This window comes from Vigna radiata, chromosome 2 (genome assembly GCF_000741045.1).
Source record: "Vigna radiata var. radiata cultivar VC1973A chromosome 2, Vradiata_ver6, whole genome shotgun sequence".
NCBI classification, from domain to species: Eukaryota; Viridiplantae; Streptophyta; class Magnoliopsida; order Fabales; family Fabaceae; genus Vigna; species Vigna radiata.
Genome location: NC_028352.1, coordinates 14,838,745 through 14,859,615, shown reverse-complemented (window position 1 = coordinate 14,859,615; position 20,871 = coordinate 14,838,745). Strand labels below are relative to the sequence as shown.

General features: G+C 37.8%; 2 protein-coding genes across 3 annotated transcripts; one reads left to right on the top strand and one right to left on the bottom strand.

The window, feature by feature from the left end:
• Window positions 1-2,072: 2,072 nt before the first annotated feature.
• On the top strand, window positions 2,073-17,553 carry LOC106756089 (serine/threonine-protein kinase EDR1). 2 transcript variants are annotated; one of them, XM_014638350.2, is made up of 17 exons: window positions 2,073-2,450; window positions 3,303-3,699; window positions 4,343-4,546; window positions 4,930-5,118; window positions 5,299-5,543; window positions 6,039-6,158; window positions 6,355-6,444; window positions 12,783-12,878; window positions 13,826-13,924; window positions 14,351-14,474; window positions 14,843-15,131; window positions 15,916-16,039; window positions 16,134-16,153; window positions 16,390-16,546; window positions 16,710-16,998; window positions 17,121-17,193; window positions 17,293-17,553. In XM_014638350.2, the coding sequence occupies exons 2-17, from the start codon at window positions 3,451-3,453 to the stop codon at window positions 17,373-17,375; spliced, it is 2,451 nt and encodes an 816-aa protein (XP_014493836.1). In that variant the 5' UTR covers window positions 2,073-2,450; window positions 3,303-3,450; the 3' UTR covers window positions 17,376-17,553. The 2 variants fall into 2 exon arrangements, with proteins under 2 accessions (XP_014493836.1, XP_014493835.1); XM_014638349.2 differs by having other exon boundaries at window positions 6,036-6,158.
• A 147-nt stretch (window positions 17,554-17,700) lies between these two features.
• Window positions 17,701-19,975, bottom strand: LOC106756088 (F-box protein MAX2). Its single transcript, XM_014638348.2, has one exon. It carries the CDS (start codon window positions 19,942-19,944, stop codon window positions 17,809-17,811), a length of 2,136 nt encoding a protein of 711 aa, XP_014493834.1. The 5' UTR covers window positions 19,945-19,975; the 3' UTR covers window positions 17,701-17,808.
• Window positions 19,976-20,871: the final 896 nt, after the last annotated feature.

The following is a 20,871-nucleotide window of genomic DNA, read 5'->3' as shown; positions in this document are numbered from 1 at the left end:
GAGAAATAAAAATCACCCATAGTTGACTAAGATATTTATTTACTACATGCCTTACGAGCCAAGAGTATTATTATCATCTTAAAATAAGTTTCTTTTAATGCAAATTAGGCCTGTTTGATCAATGTTTTGAAAAAACTTAGTCTTCTAAAAATACACTAATAAAAAATAACTCCTTAAAGATAAAATATTATTCATTTGTCAATCTCATACACAAAATCTTGAAAAGGAAAAACTTTGAAATAACACCATAACATACTGATTATTTGTCAAATTTAATAAATGTAGAATGATAATTTTTTTTTATCAAATTATTGTAATTCAAATCTTAAATATTTTATAAAATTATAAGTTACTATCACTTTTACTAATACAAACTTGACTACTTTCAGGAAAAATTGCTTTCATTTGAAAGAAAATCAAAATATATATATATATATATATATATATATATATATATATATAAATTTATATATTTTATAATTTTTTTACTAAAAAAAATGAGTAATACATGTAAAAAATAACTTGGTTATGATGTACTCTGTCCTAATTCTCCACATGTAACTTGGTGAAGTGTTTTTTTTTAATCTAATGAATTCTAATGTTGAATATTGACTTAGTGTGGCTATTCACTTATAGTGTTTTTTTTTTCTTATCTTGTCATTTAGTGATTGTTTATTGACTCTTTTTCAACACATTATTTTGTCTTTGTGAATAATTTATGACTTTTAATATTTTTTGTTTAACTTTATCTTGAAATGAATGAATTACTAAAGAGGACAAAAAACAACTTTAAACAACATTTTTTAATTTTAAGTGTAAATTTTTTTCTTACCATATCCCATGCATGATATGAGTACCACTAAACCTTTATTAATGGGCACATATTGCATTTTAAAAAATTAATTCACAGGAATTTGTTCCTGAAAATTGACAAGCTGTTATTATATTCTTTGGACAGAAGTTTAGTTTCCATGGTGTATTTTCTATTATTTGTTAGAGAAAAAGTTCAATTTTGATCATGTGAATATAAAAATATAATTATACTTGATTATTATGACTTAGCTCAATAACATACCTTAAAATATACAAGTCTTTGCAACAATTTTATATCTTACGTTACACTTATACAAATACTTTCTGCCCATAAATAAATGTAAATAAGTTCACCTGGTATTATATGAAAAATACATAATTATTTATACAAATACTTTCTGCCCTAAATAAATGTAAATAAGTTCACCTGGTATTATATGAAAAATACATAATTATTTATTTTTACGCTTGTGAAAAAATTCTACCACTTCCCTTAAAAAAATTACACAAATATTCAAAACAACTACAAACAATATTCTATTTTTTAATAAGTGATAATTCAAATTTATAAAATAATTAAAAATTATATTAAATTTTTTGAGTTCAAATGTTATATTATTACAAAGCATAAATTAATAATATAATAATATTACATATGTAGGTAAGACATGTTTTCCGTCAAAAATAATTGACTAACTGTCCCCATAAAGTATTTGTCCTTTTTAATTTTTCCAACACATCATTAAATTTTACTATTATTATCACTGGTTAATCTAAGTTAAAAAAAACATAAAAATATAAAAATAGAAATTTGAACTCGTATTCAGACTAAATTTTGCATTTATTCATAGTCTAAAACCCTTTTTCACATCTTACAAAAATACTGACTTTATATTTCTTTAATAATAAGTTCTTTTGATTCTTTTATGTAAACAAATAATTACCATTTTTCTATATGATTCATAATCAGCCTAATAAAATATTTTGTCCCCTAATAAAAACACATCATTGCACTAATTTATGGTGTCACTCTTTTGAGATATTTATCACTTTAGGAAAATTAAAAAAAAAATATTGTTCAATCACATATGATAAATTAGTGAACTTTCATTTTAATAATTTTTAATTAGTTAACATTATAAAATGACTTTATATATTTTAATTCCTTTAAAAGTAGAAAAGACAGCAAATTGGTGAAAAAATAGAGGTGAAAAAAGAGGAGAAGAATTTAGACTAAAATTAAAGACGCCAGAGGAAAGTCTGTGAAGCAAGTTAGCTGGCAGAGAGAGTGAAGATGCGAGGTTCCCATATTCTTCTAACTTAGTATTGTAAAATGCAACCTCTCACGTGAGTTCTCACTCACTCTTAAATCTCTCCCGAACCCAAATCTCCAACTAATTAACCAAGCCCATCACTTTCTCTTTCCGTCAATCCTAAATCCAAAACCATCAAATTCCTCTCTTTCAACTTCCTCGTTTCCATCATCACCATCGCACTTCCTTTTTGTCTTTTTCTCAGTCTTTATTGTTGACACTTCTGCGGTTGATGGCTCTATAAAATCTCCTAAAAGTCGTTGAGATTCAAATGCTACTCCACCTCAAGTCCTTTCTCTGCTCAAATGCTTGGATCTCTCACCGGTAGGTTCTAACAGTTTCTCTCTCCTGTTCCTCCTCATTCTTCCGTTCTAGTATTCACATTCGCGCCAATTTCAATTCTGTTACTGTTCCTCTTTCTGACTTTCCATTGGATGTTTCTTAGCTGCTCGTGCTTTGCTTCATGCAATTTAATAAGTTTTTCACCTTTCTCAGTCAGCTTGCTGCTGATTTAGAATTTGGATCCAATGGAACTGAGTCTGGCACAATGTAGATTTGTTTTGGTTGTTTTTGTTATTGTTCTCTTTTGATGTTTTTTTGTTGTTGTTGTTGTAGTGACGCTGTGTTAGATCCTTTTATGATTGTGCAAATGTGATATGTGACGGTTTAGTTGTTAGTCTTAGTTGTATTTGTTTAAATTATTAAACTGCATTAATTTTAATGAATGAATTGTATAAAGATGATTTAAATTGAAATTTGAAACTCTTTCCGTATGCGCTTGCTTGAAGTTTGAAGTTGAGTGGGGAAAGAGAAGAGAGTAGGCGTGAAGAAAAACTGGGGATGGTTTGGATGGAGATTAGATAGTAAAAATCAAAATGAAGAAGTTTGGGAGTAGAGAGTGTAAGAGTTTAAGAGTGAATCTTTGGTTTACCGAATAAAGGGAATTAGTATGAATAGATGACTTTTAGAGACATTAGGTTTGTGCCAAGATTTAATGGACAATTAACAAGGAATTGTAACTACTGACCATTGGTACCCATGACTGTATTCATTGCTTTGATGTTTATGCTTGAGTGTTTGATACTGTGGTAAAATTGTTCCTTCTTGCTTTAGGGAGTTGTACTCTACCAATTTCTCGGTACAATATGCCTATACCTTGCTCTTTTGTTTATGCAGGCTATGTGGTCTCCAGGTTGGAGCAGTTGGAGCTGCAAAAGTATGGTTTTCGATGATTTGTTATTTTAGAGCAACCTTCAGCTGTGATATGTCTCTTATGGGTTAAGCAGTGTGGCGAAATGGTTTTAAATTCCATTTTTATGAAAACATGGAAGAGGGACGAGAAGATGCCATGCCAGCAGAGCGAAGGCCATCCAACATGTCATGGTGGCCTTCAGATTTTGTTGAAAATTTTGAATCAGTTTCCTTAAGCTCTCAAGATGAAACCTTAAATAATAAAGAATTAGCAGGACATGCTAACCAAGATGTTATGTCCCCTCAAAAGGCGTCACAAATTCTCTGGCGCACTGGAATGCTTTCTGAACCAATACCCAATGGTTTTTATTCAGTTATTCCGGTGAGTTTATTTAACATTTTGGATTTTTAAATTCTTACTATTTCTGTCACTCCTCACTAATATTTTAATAAAAAATGGTAAAGAAGACCCATTCTAGCTGAACTTTTAGGGGAAATTATGGTTATATGATCTACAAAACATTGGATATAAGTGTTATATAAATAGCTGGAAGATCATTTGCCGCTACTTGGTATGAGTGGCGTAGCATGAACTGTGCTTGAAGTAGCATGTACTGTGCTTGAAGTAATTAATGGAACTGGAATAGCTTAACCTCACATACATTGCCTGGGGTGGACTAGAGTAAGGCATGTCTTTAGCATGTGCAACTACTAAGTAGTTAGTGTTTATAGTATCATACTTTCATCAGATTATAACTGCTTGTTAAAGAAAGGATCATTTAGTCTTGCATACTCTATTGAAGTTTCCCTATTGAAAATAATCATATTTCAACCCATTTTGTTTCATACGTGCTATATGTATTTTGTTAAATCCTTATGGTTAATGATATGTTCTAACAATTTACTGAGTGACAGTTTTGGAATATTTTGTAATGATTTTCTGGTCATTTATGGCTTGTATTTTGTAATTTGTATGTGGTATCCCTGTTCTTCATGTGTAATTAAAATATAACTTGAATGTGCAGGAGAAAAGACTCAAGAAACTTTTTGATAGTATTCCTACTTTAGATGAGCTTCAAGCTTTGGGTGGAGAGGCTTTTAGGGCTGATGTCATTGTTGTGGATTCAGAAAAAGATAGAAGGTTATCTATGTTGAAGCAACTAATTGTGGCATTGGTTAAAGGATTGAATTCAAATCCACCAGCAATGATTAAGAAGATAGCTGGATTAGTATGTACTATTTTTGCATCTTATTTTGTCGCTTTTACTGTGCATGGATATTGTATTATATTATTGCTTGTCCATTAGTCTGACGAAATTTTCTTCCTTGTTCAAAATGTATTTTCCATGGTAAAATACTTTCCAAACTGGTCCCGCAATTAGTTTTTCATGATAATTTTTTCTTTTGTTGGCTGAGCTATTCATACTTCTTTTTACTCTGATTTTAGTCATTGCATCTTTTAATGAATGATTCCTTCTTAATCATCAACAACAAGTTTATTGGTTGGTATTATTTTCAATTTTTTATTAGAAGTTTCTATCTATTGCTTGTATTTATTTTTATGGAAAATACCAAGGTGCTCAACATTATTTTGACCTTAAATTCTGTACAGGTTTCTGACTTTTATAAGCGATCAAATGTAGAAAGTCCAGCAAAAGCTGCACTTGAGGAATCCTCCCACATGTTTGAGAATCATGGTGTCCAGATGCTTGGGCAAATAAGACATGGTTCATGCCGTCCTCGAGCTATCTTATTTAAAGTGTTAGCAGATACTGTAGGTCTGGAAAGTAGGCTTATGATGGTGAGCTCTGATTTCCTTGGTTGTTTCAGATTCTCTGGCATGCACTGAACTACTTTACTAGTTTCAATCAAATATTGTAATGAAATCATTTTAGCAAAAGAATCAATGATAAATATAGAATGTTGTTTATTATCATATCTAATCTTGAAGGTTGTCTTGTTTTGCCATTCTCTTTATCAGGGTTTTCCCAATGATGGGGCTGCTGATTGCTTAGACTCATACAAGCATATGTCAGTTATTGTTGTGTTAAATTCTGTGGAATTGCTGGTTGATCTTATGCGTTTTCCTGGCCAACTATTACCACGATCAACAAAATCAATTCTTATGACACACATTTCTGCAGCTGGAGAGAGTGATTCTGCAGAAAATGATTCATGTGATTCACCATTAGAACCAAATAGTCCTTTATATGGAGTTTCAGATAGGTTAGATCCTAAGCGTATTGGAAAATGGTTATTTATTGTTCTACCTTAATTACGTTTATGCCATCTTTTGTTTCTCTTTTAAATTTGATTTCATCTAATTATAATTGCAAGAGATATCTATCATGTCCTCACTGTTTTCTAAATCATGCAATTCAATCCTATTCAGATTGATGATGTTTTGGCACGTTGTTTTTTATGTGGTATGTTGCTGTGTATCCAGGTAGCAAAGTCAATAGAACAGTGCCTCATCATCAAATTTGCAAAATGGCGTTGCCTACATCAGTAAAAATGGTGCCATATTAGCATCAAACTGATAGGGTGGTTTGTTGGGGGAGGGGTGGACGGGTGTTGTGGACCAAAATTGGACTTCAATTCTCATTTACATTTGTGATCAATAATTCTGATTATGCATTGCCCTATTACCTTTAGGCCCTATGTTTTGGTAGTTACGAGATTTACCAGTTGATCACTATTTCTCTTGGTGCCCTCTAGCAGTGTTGAAAAGGAGGAAAATCTCCAATTCCACAGAAGATTTGAAGTATCTTCAAATGCATCTGGCCTTCCCCTGCGAAACAGGATGTTACGATCATATACCAGTCTAGAAAGAAATTTGAGGTAATACTTCCTTTGCTTATCTTGAAATGACATAAATGATCCTTTTCACATTGTTTTCTTTCAATCAAAAAGCTTTTCTCCTCTCTTTTTTCCCATCTAACTTTAAAATACCTTTTTGATTTTGATCCTTCTCTCCAATTTCTTGAGATGTAAAATACCAACTGTTTCCTGTTGATGTTCTTGTCAATTCGCCCAGTTTTTCACACAGTGAACCCAACATTGCAACTGCGTTTGGTCGGCGGAGTCGGAGAAAGGTCATTGCTGATCAAAGGACTGCTAGTTCAAGGTTGTTCATAATTTTCTTGTGGTTTTGGACTGATGACCAGCATGCATTTTGTGTTCAGAACAAACTATTCATCCTGTTTATGGTCTTGCTTTGGTTTTTTTGTTAATGGTACTTACAATGTTCTCTTACAATTTATTTGTATAAAGTTTTAAATAGCAGAGATGATAGGCTTTCTGGGTATAGCTTTTTGAATCTGAATTGAGTCTCTTTCAGTGATTATAGAGGTATTAGAGTTAAGAGAGAGAGAGAGAAGAGAAACAGAAAAGGCAATTTTTTTATTGATGAAAAGCACCAAGGAAACCAGGATTCTCTTTTTATAGAGAATGAAAAGAAACAAAGCTGTAAAAGAACGGTTGATGAAAACACCAATAACAAAAGCTATATCAAACTTAATACAACATTAATAAGAGGGTGGAAAGCCTAGACTGTTTATGAAAGAATTACAGTTGTTGTCAAGAAAAAAATTACTGTTGCAGCATGAGAAAAAATTTAAAACGAAATTATCCTGTACCCAGTCTGATAAGTTATATTAGATGTTGTCGTTGATGATTACTCTTTCCCAATGTGGGATTTATCTCTGATTAGAACCCCTACAATTCCTAGTCTATGAAAAAAGAAAGAAAAGGTGGGCTGTAGGAAATGAAAGTCAAGAGAGAAAATGAAAATGACGGAAGAGAGGGTATCTGCTAAGCTGGAGTGTCGGAAGGCACAAGAGCATGTTGTGTATGTAAGGAGGTATTAAGGGGTAGGATTGAGAAAACGGGGTAGTCCGGAATTAGTTGGGACTTGTGGGAGAAACTGGGCACTCTATAGTTGCCTAGGCTTGTAACTTTTCTTGCTTTTTACACTACCTTTGTATTTCAGAAAACTGGGACCTGCTATCACCTTGGTAGTTGATACAGGCCTGCACTTTTGATAGGAATGAGAAGATATGGAGAGTATACGAAAGAAGAAAGAAGACTAATTAGCTTTAATGACCTAACTGTTTATAACAGTTAGGGAAGGGTGGGAAAAGTAGTTGTATAAATAGTTGTTTGTATGGTTGGAGGGAGACTTTTGGAACATTGTTAGTTCATAGGCCTTAGACTTGTGAAGGGGATTATGCCCCCGTATCTTGATTGGACAGACTATTCTTCTGTTAATAATACGAGATTCTTTTCATTCTTCTCGGTGTCTTTGTTGTGAGAGGTTGAGAGGGAGTTCTTGATCAGGTTTCTTGTTCAGAAACCTATCAATTTTGTCCGACTTGCTGGATCTCATTTGGAGAGGGGAAAATCGCACGTGATGGAGGGAAGAGTGGTGGTGGTAGAAGGTCAGTTGGAGGCTTTAGAAATTGCGATAGCGGAGACGAAGGCGGACATAGTGGCTTTGCGACATCAAACGGGGGCTGAGACAGGAGTCGGCGACAATGCGCCAGGATATTCAGGCGGTTTTGAGAATGCTGGGAGATCGTAATCATTACCAGAACGGCCAGCACCAGGATGGAAGTCAATTGTGGGTGAATGAGAACGAGGGTAGACGCGACGAAGAGAGGGGAAGAAGAGGAGAAGGGAATCAAAAAGGACAGTCTAACTGGAGGAAATGGGTGGAGTTACTTGTGTTTGAAGGAGGTGATCCATTGAATCGGATCAGTAGGGTGGAAAAGTTTTTTGAATTGCAATTGGCCTTCATCAACATGGAGGGATATGCAGGGTATTGGTTTCGGTTTTGGAGAGAGAAAACCAAGAACAGTTCTTGGGAAGGCTTGAAGAGAGCGATGGTGATTAGGTTTGGAGGGGGAACTCGAGGATCGGTTTGAGAGGATGGTGGCCATTAAACAGGTGGGGCCGGTGGATAATTACATTCAAGATTTAGAAGTTTTAGTGGGACAGACGACCAAGATTCCCGAAGAACAACTTTTGGGTTACTTCATGGCGGGTCTCCAGGAAGAGGTGTGCAACCACGTGAGGCCGCATGATCCGCAAGACCTGATGACAGCCATGCGAGTTGCGCGTGACATGGAGAAGCTGTGTGCCCACTCAAAGATCGGAGGCGGATTGACGACCAAGAATCAGAGTTCTTTGGGGAGGACGTCAGGGGTAGTAGCACGAGTCGAACCCAATCGTGATACGTAGGGCTGAGGAGGGGTAGCGGAGAGCGTCGGGTCGGTAAAGTAGGAGGCGACCCAAGGAAGCAGAACAGCGAGGCCCAATGGCGATAGGAGGGGGAGAAATATTCGAAACTTACCTTACTTGGAGTTCGTGAAGAGAAGAGAGGAGGGAAGGCGGTTACCATCAAATCCGCATGGGGGAGAGAGACATAGAAAAGACTGCTTTTAGAACTCATCAGGGTCACTACGAGTTCATGGTGATGCCATTTGGCCTCACCAACGCCCCTGCCACGTTCCAAAGTGCCATGAACAACCTCTTCCAACCCTACTTAAGGAAGTTCATTTTGGTATTTTTTGATGATATATTGGTTTATAGCCAATCATGGATAGAACATCTCAAACATGTTAGGAGTGTACTTTCAACGTTGGAGCAAAATCAATGGGTGGGAAATAGGTGGAAATGCGAGTTTGGACAAACTCAAATTAAGTATTTGGGGCATGCTATATCCAACCAAGAGGTAGAGATGGATCCCGAGAAGGTGAAAGCTGCGCTAGACTGGGAAAGGCCGAAAACAGTCAAAGGATTAAGGGGTTTCTTAGGGTTGACTAGTTACTATAGGAGATTTGTCAAGGACTATGGGAAGATTGCCAAGCCCTTGATAGAGCTATTGAAGAATGGAGGGTTCTCTTGGAATGAGAAAGCAGAGGAGGCCTTACAGAAATTGAAGAGAGTCATTACAACAGCTCAAGTGCTGTCTTTACCAAATTTCTAGCAACCCTTTCACATAGAGTGTGATGCTTTTGGTAGTGGAGTGGGAGCAGTACTGACTCAGGGGAAGAAACCGATTACCTTCTTTAGTAAGGCCCTGTCTGAAGGGATGCTGAACAAGTCCATCTATGACAAAGAATTGATGGCCTTGGTTTTGGCCATACAACATTGGAGGCCTTATTGGGGCAGAGATTCGTAGTTCATACCGATCAAAGGAGCCTCCAGTACTTGTTAGAACAACGTATAACTACTCAAAATCAACAGAATTGGATTGCAAAGTTGTTGGGGGTATGATTTTGAGATAGTTTACAAAGCGGGGGTTACAAATAAAGCAGCAAAAGCACTGTCTAGGAGGAATGAGGGGGATAATGAGGAAGAGAAAGAATTGTGTGTGGTGGCCAGGCCCTACTGGTAAGATTTTGGGAAATTATGAAGGAAGTGGAGGAGGATGAGGCTTTAAAAAGGGTGATGGAGGATATTAGACGTGACCCGAATACCCATCCAGCCTATACCCTTGAGCAGGAGAGGTTACACTACAAGGGCAGGCTAGTGTTGTCAGCTCAATCTCCCTGGATTCTCAAGCTGATAGCAGAGTTTCATGTGACGGAAACTGGTTGACATTCAGGAGTGTACAGGACGTATAGGAGGGTAGCCCAATCATTGTATTGGATCGGCATGAAGAAAGATGTGACCGAATTTGTGGCCAGCTGTCTTGTATGCTAGCAGCACAAATATTTGTCCTCATCTCCTCAAGGACTGCTGCAATCATTGCCAATTCCAAACGCTGTATGGGAAGAGTTGAGCATGGACTTTATAGTTAGGCTACCCAAATCGCAGGGGTACGATGCTATTCTGGTTGTAGTAGATCGCCTTAGTAAATATGGGCTTTTCCTGCCACTTAAGCACCCCTATTCGCCCAGAACTATTGCAAAAATATTTGTCAAAGAAATTGTCAGGCTGCATGGAATTCCTCGGTCCATTGTGAGTGACAGGGACCCTTTATTTCTAAGTATTTTCTAGAAGGAGTTGTTCAAGGGGCACGATACTCAATTGAAGATGAGCACCGCATACCATCCGAAATCCGATGGGCAAACAAAGGTATTAAATTGAGTGCTGGAAGGATATCTCAGGTGTTTCTGTTCTAAACAACCGAGAGGATGGATGATAGTTTTACCTTGGGCTGAGTATTGGTACAATACCAACTATCAAGGAGCCATAAGGTGTACTCCTTTTGAGACTGTTTATGGGAGACCACCTGGCACCTCCTTCATTGCATAGATTTATACCTGGAGAATCATTAGTAGAAGCGGTGAGCCAAGAGCTCCAAATCAGGGATGAGGCGTTGAGACAGTTAAAGTTTCATTTAGAGTGGGCTCAGGAGTTGATGGTGAAACAGGCAAACAAGAGGAGACCCGCGAATGTGAAGGTTGGGGATTGGGTCTACTTGAAGATAAGGCCACACATGCAATCTTCAATGGCCACCAGGCTTTACCCAAAGTTGGCAGTTGGATACTTTGGACCATTCTAGATTATTCAGAAAGTGGGAGAGGTAGCCTTCAAGCTTCAGTTGCTGGAAACAGCACGCATACATCCGGTCTTTCATGTATCGCAGCTGAAGAATGCGATAGAAGAGTAGAGGGTGGAGAAGGAGTTGCCACAAGACCTGCAAGCCGACGGGCCTTCATTCTGGCCAATTCGAATTCTTGGAAGAAGGCAGACCCAAAACGGAGAAGAAATGGTGCCATAGTAGTTAATAGAATGGCAGGAAGGAGGTCATGATGGGGCAACATGGGAGGATGAAGTTACTATCAGGGAACAATACCCCGATTTCAACCTTGGGGACAAGGTTGAGCTTCAGGCGGAGGGTAATGATAGGAATGAGAAGAGATGGAGAGTATACGAAAGAAGAAAGAAGAGTAATTAGCTTTAATGACCTAACTGTTTATAACAGTTAGGGAGGGGCGGGAAAAGTAGTTGTATAAATAGTTGTTTGTATAGTTGGAGGGGGACTTTTGAAACATTGTTAGTTAACAAGCCTTGGATCTGTGAAGGGGATTATGCTCGTGTTTCTTGATTGTACAAACTACTCTTCTATTAATAATACGAGATTCTTTTCATTCTTCTCGGTGTGTTTGTTGTGAGAGGTTGAGAGGGAGTTCTTGATCAGGTTTCTTGTTCAGAAACCTATCAACTTTCCATTAATTTAATCGTCTCTGTATTTGCTTCATATTTGAAAATAATGATTTATGTTCTGTTTTAGTTAATTTTATTATTGCTCAGTGAAATTTTTATCTTTGACTTACTTCGAACTACTTATGTTTGCACAATGATTCCTTACTTGAAGAATACCTGGCCTGGTCCTTGACAGAGAATGATAAAAGGAGAGAAAGATGATAGATAGCTAATGGTTATTTCTGATAAAGGGTCAAATAATCACTATTGCCAATTTAGCGGGAAAGACTTCTATTTCTCTTTAGAAATGTTCTTGGCTTCATAAGGTGCTTGGTCATCATAGTCTGGATAGATTGTAGACTACTATTCGGGCTTCAGAAAGTAGTGCATGTATTTTAGGATTATGATGCTTATCATCCTGACTTTAGATGACAAAGCAAAACGCTGATTCAAATTTTTTTTTTTAGTTTTCGAGGTGGAGAATATGCCAATTTTAGGATGGATTATTTTACTTGCTTCGCGCCTCTTATTATCTGAAGCTTTTGAGACTTTAGAGGACCTTTTGTAATCTGCTGACTAGTGGATCTTAAATTAATTATTTGGATTACACTGATTCCAAATACAAATTTTAGGTAAATTACACTGACACTTCCTAAGATTTTCTTGGATTGTACATAATATTCCTATTGTTTTATGTTTGGAACATCTACCCTTCTACACATAATATTTTCCATACAATTGAGAAGTATTGGTGTAATTTATAAGGGGTTTTAGTGTAATGTTGTCAAAACAACTAAGGAGTTTTCTAGAGGTTTTTAATAGAGGGATATCTGAGTGAAATCCAAGAAAAGGACAGAAGAAGTGATTGTAACTTACTCATATATTTAAGATCACATTGTCTTCAAATTTATACTACTTAAGTTTATTTATCAATGACGAATTTATCTAACCTTCAACATAATCTCTGATAATCTGATGGTTGGAACTTGGATTGGAGAAAACTTCATTCGATTCTAAGTTATTCACAGTGTAAAATATCAGATATCAAATCTTCCAATTAGACGAACCTACATATCTATTATATATATTTGCTATTGTATTATTTTCAGCATGCTTTCTATTTTTGAAAGTTGACTTATCTGTTTATGATAAGGAGAGCCAGTTTTTATCTTTCTATTTGGTTTGTGTTATCAAATTTTCAATTAGCAGCATCAGTATCTAAATGATCTCTGAATTCAAAATGGTAAAATACCTTAGAATATAAAAAACTTATGCTGTTTATTTTCTTTCAAATATTTGAGTTTGCAGTCCAGAACATCCATCACTGCGAGCACATGGACTGTCTAAGCTTAGTGGTGACAGAACTGCTTTTAGAGATTTTGCTGATGACCAGTCTACACCAAGGTTTATGCCTCTATAGTACCTTAATATTTGTTCTTACTATGATTGGGTACTGGCTACTTTATTTTTCACTCATATTTTACACATGGCCATTACTTTTTAACATTGATTGCAAGGGCATATTCTCATTATAGTTATTGTATGTCATTATGTAACTATTAGATGTATTTTACTATATGGGCCTAGGCCCATCTCTATGTAATGTATGTATATTCAATAAATAATATGTTCTTGTGTTGTGGTTGTTACAAACAAGGATTCCATGGTATCAATAGCTTAGTTGAATCCTTGTGCTCCTAGTAGATCCATTGTCCATCAGTGCCAATTTCTTTTTCCGGAAATTGTGTTTCTTTTTTATTTCCACCGTTCTCTCAATTATCTTGGCTCTTTTTCCAGTTGTTTTATGCCATATATGCCACTGTCGTCCACTGCCACCTATCAAATTGGCAATCCCCGCCATTAGAGTCACATTGCCCTAGTGGGACTCGTGGCTATCAGAGCAGCCGTATGCCCTCACGTGAGCTTAAATACAGGCATACCATTCTCTCTGTCCACTTCTGGCAGTTGCATGTGGCAGCTTTTCTGCCACCCTTCCGGTCAATCTTAGCATGTTTGGTTCACCATGGTGTCCTTTCCTCCCATTCCGGCTTCGAGATTGGGAATCCTTTTACATGTCCCATCTCTTTTGGGAACATTTCTTTTCTCCTTGCCATTATTTTCTCTCTCTTCCATGTGCCCATGGCTTAGTTGTATTTTACTATATGTGCCGAGGCCCATCTCTATGTAATATGAACATTTTATGTGTATATTATATGTTCATGTAATGTGCTTGTGACACACACAAGGATTCCATCATATGACTATCTATCATTTGTTTCTACAGTAGCTTTAAGGTAGTGTTTTCTTCATCAATATTTTTTAAACAGATGATAAATTTGTTCATTTTTCAGATCCAGCTATAAATCAGATGGTGCTTCCTCATCAGAAGCTCGTCGAATAAGAAGAAGAAGTATCAGCATGACGCCAGAGATTGGCGATGATATTGCAAGGTTGATTGTTGCTCTCGTTATGGCTCTGTGTATCGTTAACATTATGTCCTTGGTGTAGATAAATGTCGTTGTTTATTGATTTTTTTTTCTGTGTAGAATGTTAAGCTAATCTGTACTTGCCCTGGTACCGTGTACTTGTACTGAAATTTTGCTAATTACTCAACTTACTGATCTGATAGATTGTTAATTTGTAGATTGCTATAGGCTTGACAGTTATAAATGTTTCCAGCTTTGTGATAAATAAATACTGCAAAGAATGCATATTATTGTACTTTTACTTTGATCTAGTGAACTAATGATAATTGATTTACAATTTTCGTAGTGCATAATCATGTTATTTCATTGAAATTTGAATGTAGTATATGTGCTATTGTTGATCTGTAAGTTGTTTCGTTAATGCAATAACTCGTGATCTAATGTCTGCAGGGCTGTACGGGCAATGAATGAATCATTAAAGCAAGAACGTCTTCTGAGAGAGAAAGAGGCCGGTGATAGTTCATTGTCCCATTCACTAAATGATAGAGCCGGCAGTATGGATCTTCTGAAACAAGTGTGTCTGCATTATTTTTGTAACTACAGTATGCTATTATTATGCCTCGACACTCTGCCTGTGGCTTCTTTCAGTATATCATATGCACCATACTTGTGGTTTGATTGCATAACTCAGTCTAGGAGAAATCAATATACTCTCATAAGTATGATATTTTCTAATGAAAAGAAGACATGTCAACTACTAAATTTGGTGATGGCTATAGTAAAATTTAATTTATAATACTTTGGAATAGATTAACAGTTCTATAACGTGTTTATCATTGCTGATTACAGAACAAGTAAATATATTTACAAGGTTTTCTGGATTAACTTCTGTTATAAGACATGTGGCTTGCCTCATCCGATTCCTGTTATGTGATGTAACAGAAGTCAAATTTCAATCTTGATGGTCATCAAGAGAGATCCCCCTTGTATTCACTACACCATGACCCTGTAACGTCTCAAAAGGCAATGTCATTACCCTCATCCCCGCACGATTATAGAGGACAATCTTCTGAGAGAAGTGGAGTGTCAGAATATCCAATGAATGATGAACTGGAGTCTACTTGGAATAAAGTTCTTCAATCTCCAATGTTCAATGATGGACCTCTGTTGCCATATGAAGAATGGAACATCGATTTCACAGAATTGACTGTTGGAACTCGTGTTGGGATTGGTACGTTTCAGCTTTCCCCTTGTACCTATCAAAATCACGAGTTTTAATTTTTGCTGTGCGATTCAGTATCACTTGTGACTTAAGCATGGCTGAATTTTTGAAATGACTGCAAATTAGTTTCTGGATGAATCACTTGACGGGATTTCTCCATATTTGTTCTTGATTGTGACAGACCTAGACAGATCTGGTCGGATCTGTTGAGCCAACCAGAGTTTTCCTAGCTTTTTCATTGTCTGGTTTTAAATTTAAGATGATGCCTTTAATAACCTCTAATTGGGTTTCAACAATTTCGAGGTTTTGGGTTGGTGAGTGTGTTCTCTTTTGAAGGAAGAACGGGGATAAATAATTTTTTTTTGAAGAACTATATGAATGTTCAGTTAAAGAAATATTGCCCAGTGAAGGTAGAAAGAAATTGAGTAATCATTAGTAAAGAAATCTAGCCCAGAATTAGTAATCAGGAAGCCAAAATCAATCAAACTTGACAGGGGAAAAACAAACTTCTGAAATTTATGAAGATATCAGAATTGAAGTCTCAGTATTTTAGGGAAAAAATAAAATTAGATACCATGCTATTATTATTGAAATTGTGTTTGCTTAGTTTATTAGTTAGTTTTTTTTTTTTTGTTTTTTTTTTTNNNNTTTTTTTTTTTTTTAATTTGTTGCTACAAGTATGATACCATTGATGATTCAGAAACTATCCATTTAAATTCACGATTTTGAACTGTCGGGAGAAAAACTAGCTTCATATAAACTTATGGCACGTGATTGTCCATTTTATTTTCAGGTTTCTTCGGAGAAGTTTTCCGTGGCATATGGAATGGCACAGATGTCGCAATCAAAGTTTTCCTAGAGCAAGACTTAACTGCTGAAAACATGGAAGATTTCTGCAATGAGATATCCATTCTCAGGTATTATACGTTAATTTACTATTTGCCAGCAATTTTGTTTCATCAAACATTTACTGACTCTCAGTCTGTTTTTTCTGTCCTTTTACTCCTCCAGCCGGCTCCGACATCCTAACGGTACTCCCCAGCATCCTAACTAGTTATTTATATGTGTCTCTTCAATAATTGATCTTTGCATATTTTGTTTTGTAGATATTTTTGACAACTGAAAGTCTGGAATTATTATTAAGTTCCTCCTTGCTCAAAAAACTAAGAATGATATTGTGCATATATCATTGTAAATAAAAATATCTCTTGGTGCCTGATTTTTTTGGAAGCATCTGTTAGTTATCGAGGGTCTGATTTTTATGCAGTTATCTTATTTCTTGGTGCATGCACAAAGCCGCCACGCTTGTCAATGGTGACTGAATACATGGAGATGGGCTCTTTGTTTTACTTGATTCATGTGAGTGGTCAAAAGAAGAAGCTTAGTTGGCGGAGAAGACTAAAGATGTTGCGGGACATATGCCGGTAAGTTGTGTGGTACATTTTTAGAATATCCTGTTTATGCACAACTTTCAGAAGTTGAACACTGCTTAATGGCATTTGCATTTCAGTAAGAAAAATCGTATTTGCTTTTAAATTGTCGTTTTATCTGTTAAAACATTGACATGAGTACCTTGGTGGTGACTAGGGGCCTAATGCACATACATCGTATGAAGATTATTCACCGTGATGTGAAAAGTGCTAATTGTCTTGTGGACAAGCATTGGACAGTGAAAATATGTGATTTTGGACTTTCAAGAATAATAACAGAGTCTCCCATGAGAGATTCCTTGTCAGCTGGAACCCCAGAATGGATGGCTCCTGAACTTATTAGAAATGAACCATTCACCGAAAAATGTGATATATTTAGCTTGGGGGTCATAATGTGGGAGCTCTGCACCTTGAATAGGCCATGGGAAGGCGTGCCTCCGGAGAGGGTATGTTTGATTGATGATTTGTTAATTTTCCATTAAGAGTTTGCATTTCCTTTATGTTTCTATTCAAAACTTTGGTTCTTCAAAATGTAATGTTTGTGTTAACACTTTAGTCTGCTGATTAGGTGGTTTATACCGTTGCTAACGAGGGTTCTCGATTGGATATTCCTGAAGGCCCGCTAGGCAGGCTGATTTCAGGTCTGCAACTGTCGAATTATTCGAGACCTTTTTTAGTCGATGCTATTATTTTATTCAGATTCCATTTAGTTTATTTGGTTACACGATTTTTGTATGCAGAATGTTGGGCGGAACCACATGAACGGCCAAGTTGTGAGGAGATCCTCTCTCGCTTGGTGGACATCCAGTATTCTCTGTTTTGATGCAGTGTTTATCTTTTGTACATAGTGAACGTCGGGTAGAGTTGTTACTTTTCTGTTTTCGGCTGATGTAAACTTGTATGAATTTTTGTTGTTTATCTAAAAGCGTAATGAAACATGTATCTGTGCGTTCCTAACTAACGTGTCCTGTGTGGCAATAAAAGTTAATCCATTATCATCACTTATCCTCTCTATGCGATAAAAGAAATAACAATATATTTATAATCTGTTGTAGAATAATTTATTCTTTGTTTGATTAAAACATTGGACATGAGTCTGGTTGTTTGTTACAGTATAAAAAATGGAAAGGAAATAGAAAAATAGTAACTAAACAAAAAGATGAGCAAGATGTTAATAATGGAGAAAAACTCCGAAACGTAAACTTTCTACATCATGCAAGCAGTTTGCATTGTCAGGTACTGCGTAGCATTACAAGTCAATCACAGATTCGACGCCTATTCAGTGCATCTTCAAAGCGGCTGCAGGAGGCCACTCTCATTTCTGTGCTCATGTCATTCTCAGGGGCTGGGTAATAATCCTCCCTCAGCTGTACATCCCTTAGGTTTGGTGTCTTGAGGAAAAAATCCATGAAATGCTCATGAGCTGTCCCGTGAATGAAGAGCTTCCTCAAAGTATAACATTCTCGTAGCAAACCAGCAGCTGGAAGTGACACACTCCTCTGGTTCACATCCTCATCTTGTGGTGGCCAGTAATGAAGCTCATTCAGACTCAAACTGCCAATCCCATTTAAAAAGAACCTCTCCCACAGGCTCAAATCCATTTGCCCTGATGGTGCTGTAAGGGCATAACCTTTGGTATCACCACAGTCCAGCTGCATCTTCAACAGCTGAGGATAACAAGCCAGAATGCTCAGACCAAACTCCCGCTCTGCTGGTTTCGGTTGCCCCCTGCTATCTCCTTCAACCTTTATAAGAATCTCTTCCAAATTGGGACAATCCTCCAACCCTGCCACTGGCAATGGAGTCAACAGATCACCAACTTTTATCCAAAGAGAAAGATACCGCAGCCTGTCCCAGCACTTGCCGTAGAGACCATTGTCATTGCTTTCCAAAAAGGAATCATGAACCCCCATTTCGTACTTGCATCTTTGCCTCTTCCTTTTGCTTGTATTCTCACATTCTCCACCCCCAAAGTAATCCATTAACTCACCACCATCATCCAGCTCATCCAAACCATTCAGACCAAAATTAAGAAACCCATGGCCCAGGCCATCACTTTCCTTCAACCCATTCCACACACAATCCACATGTAGCCGCTCAATCCGGTCCCGAATCGGCTCCAAAGCTCTGAGAGTCGCGGCGGTGTCAAGGTTGGCGCAGCCAGAAACCTTCACGTCAATCATAGTCCTGCGAAGCAAACAAGCCATGGTCCTGAGCCCCTGCTCAGTCACAAGCTTGCAACCCTGAAGCTCAAAGCTAACCAGCCTGGAACACCCTCTGGCAATTTCAATCAACCCCATATCATCAAGGTCCGCGCAGTTACCAACTGACAAAGAGTGAAGCCCATGGCAGAGGGCAACTCCGTCAAGCTTAGATCCAAGGGCCAAGCAAATCCCTTGAAACTGGCCTAATTTCAGAACCCTCAAATTAGGGCACTTCGAACCCAACACTTCCAGCGCCAAACTACTATCCCTCACATTTTTACAAACATCTAACACCAACTCTTCCAAAAGAGGAAGTCCGGAGAACAAAGTCACAAGAGTAGCACGGCTAATCCTACCATCTTCTCCCCCGAAACCCCCGTCCTCTCTGCGATTCGAAAACGACGACGTATCGGCCAAGTGAAGGAGCTTGAGCTTCGGGCAATTGGACGGAATAGCAACCAGCGTGTCGTCTCCAACGAACCCTATATATCTCGGATCGAAGGTGCAGGCCACGAGAAAGTGTTCCAGATTAGGACACGACGCGGTGATGGATTCGATTTCATGAGACTTGAAACCCTCCGTGAAGGAGGTTGTCAAGAGATTCAGGCGGCGGAGCGAGGCTGCAGTGTCAGGGTTGGCCGCCAGCACGGGCGGGAGGTCCTCCGGCCAGTGGTAAAACGAAGAGAGGTCAAACGAGGCTAGCGATCGGCACTGCGAGAACAGCACGGCGAAGTCGGATCCCGCGGGCGATGTCGGCGGGCGCTGGTGCCAGCGCACGAGCTTGACGCTGGAGAGCTCTGGCCAGGGGGAGAGGAGGAGGAGTTGGAGCGTAGCGGGGTCGCGCGCGTACACGGCGAGGGAGGTGACGCGCGGGAAGGCGTCGCGGAGGCGGAGCGCGAGGAGGCGCGGGTCGAAGGTGGTGGTGGCGGAGGAGCAGAAGAGCGCGTGGCCCCAAGGTGAAAGGAAGGAGAGGTCGAGGTGTGTGACGTGCGTGAAGGAGGTCGGGATGAGGTGCAGGTCACGCGCGTTACCTCGCAGCGTGAGCGAGATGCGCGTCTTGCGCTCCAACCGGAAGAAGCTTCTACACACCAGGGACAACGAGTTTCGCGTGCGCGTGTCGGAGACGGCGGAGAAGACGTTCGACAGGATCTCCTCCGGGAGGTTGCTGACTGTTGTTCCGTCACCCATTTCCGGTAAGACAATTCCTATCCCAACTCTTTCTATTTTTAATATTTTATTTTACTATATGATAGTGTATCGTAGGAATAGCTTTTGAAAAGAGAGAGAAGAGAGAGAGTGTGAAAAATGAGAATGGATTAGGTTGAGTGTGTGATGATTGATGGATGGATGGATGGACATTAAATGAGGGTTTGGAGGGAGAGGGTATTAATGGATGGATGGGTTTTGTTGGTGGGATGGAGAGGCAGGTGAATAGGATGTATGTGCATGTAGAGGAAAGAAAGTTTGGAGAGAGAATGAAAAAGAAAAAGAAAAAGGAAAAAAAGAAAAAAGAAAAGAAGGAATGAGTTTGGTTTATAGTGAAAGCCAGCCAAGGGCATGGATGTAATGGTGTGTGCATAGGAAATCTGTCTGCACGTTATCTATGAAAAAGAAAAGGAATACAGACAAACCATACAGGATCGGATGGCCCCACTGACCAGCCATTATATCCCCTACATTTTATTAACACTCTTATACTATTTTTTAATTTTAATAAATTTATTAAATATTCTCCACACTTTTATTTATTTTCATTTCCTTCTCTTTTTTTAGAATATTCGCCACCTTTTTTTTTTTATTTGTCCAGGACTAATCACTGACACTTTTATAATCTCTTTCTCTACCTCCACTGCCTTTTTCTTCCCAGACCCGTTACGTGTTTAGTTTCTACACAAGTTTATTTTATTCACTAATATTATATATTATAAAAGTTCATAGTAAAAATCCAAACGCATTAGCTGATTTGCACCTTGCACAAGCCAGCAATAGGCAAGAATCATGATACACATTTGATGGATTCAACTGTCCCTTTCTATTTCTATTGTCCTTTTCATTCAATTTTAATGGATAAGTATTGTAATCTTTTCAAAGAAAGGTATTAATTTCTTTTACGCG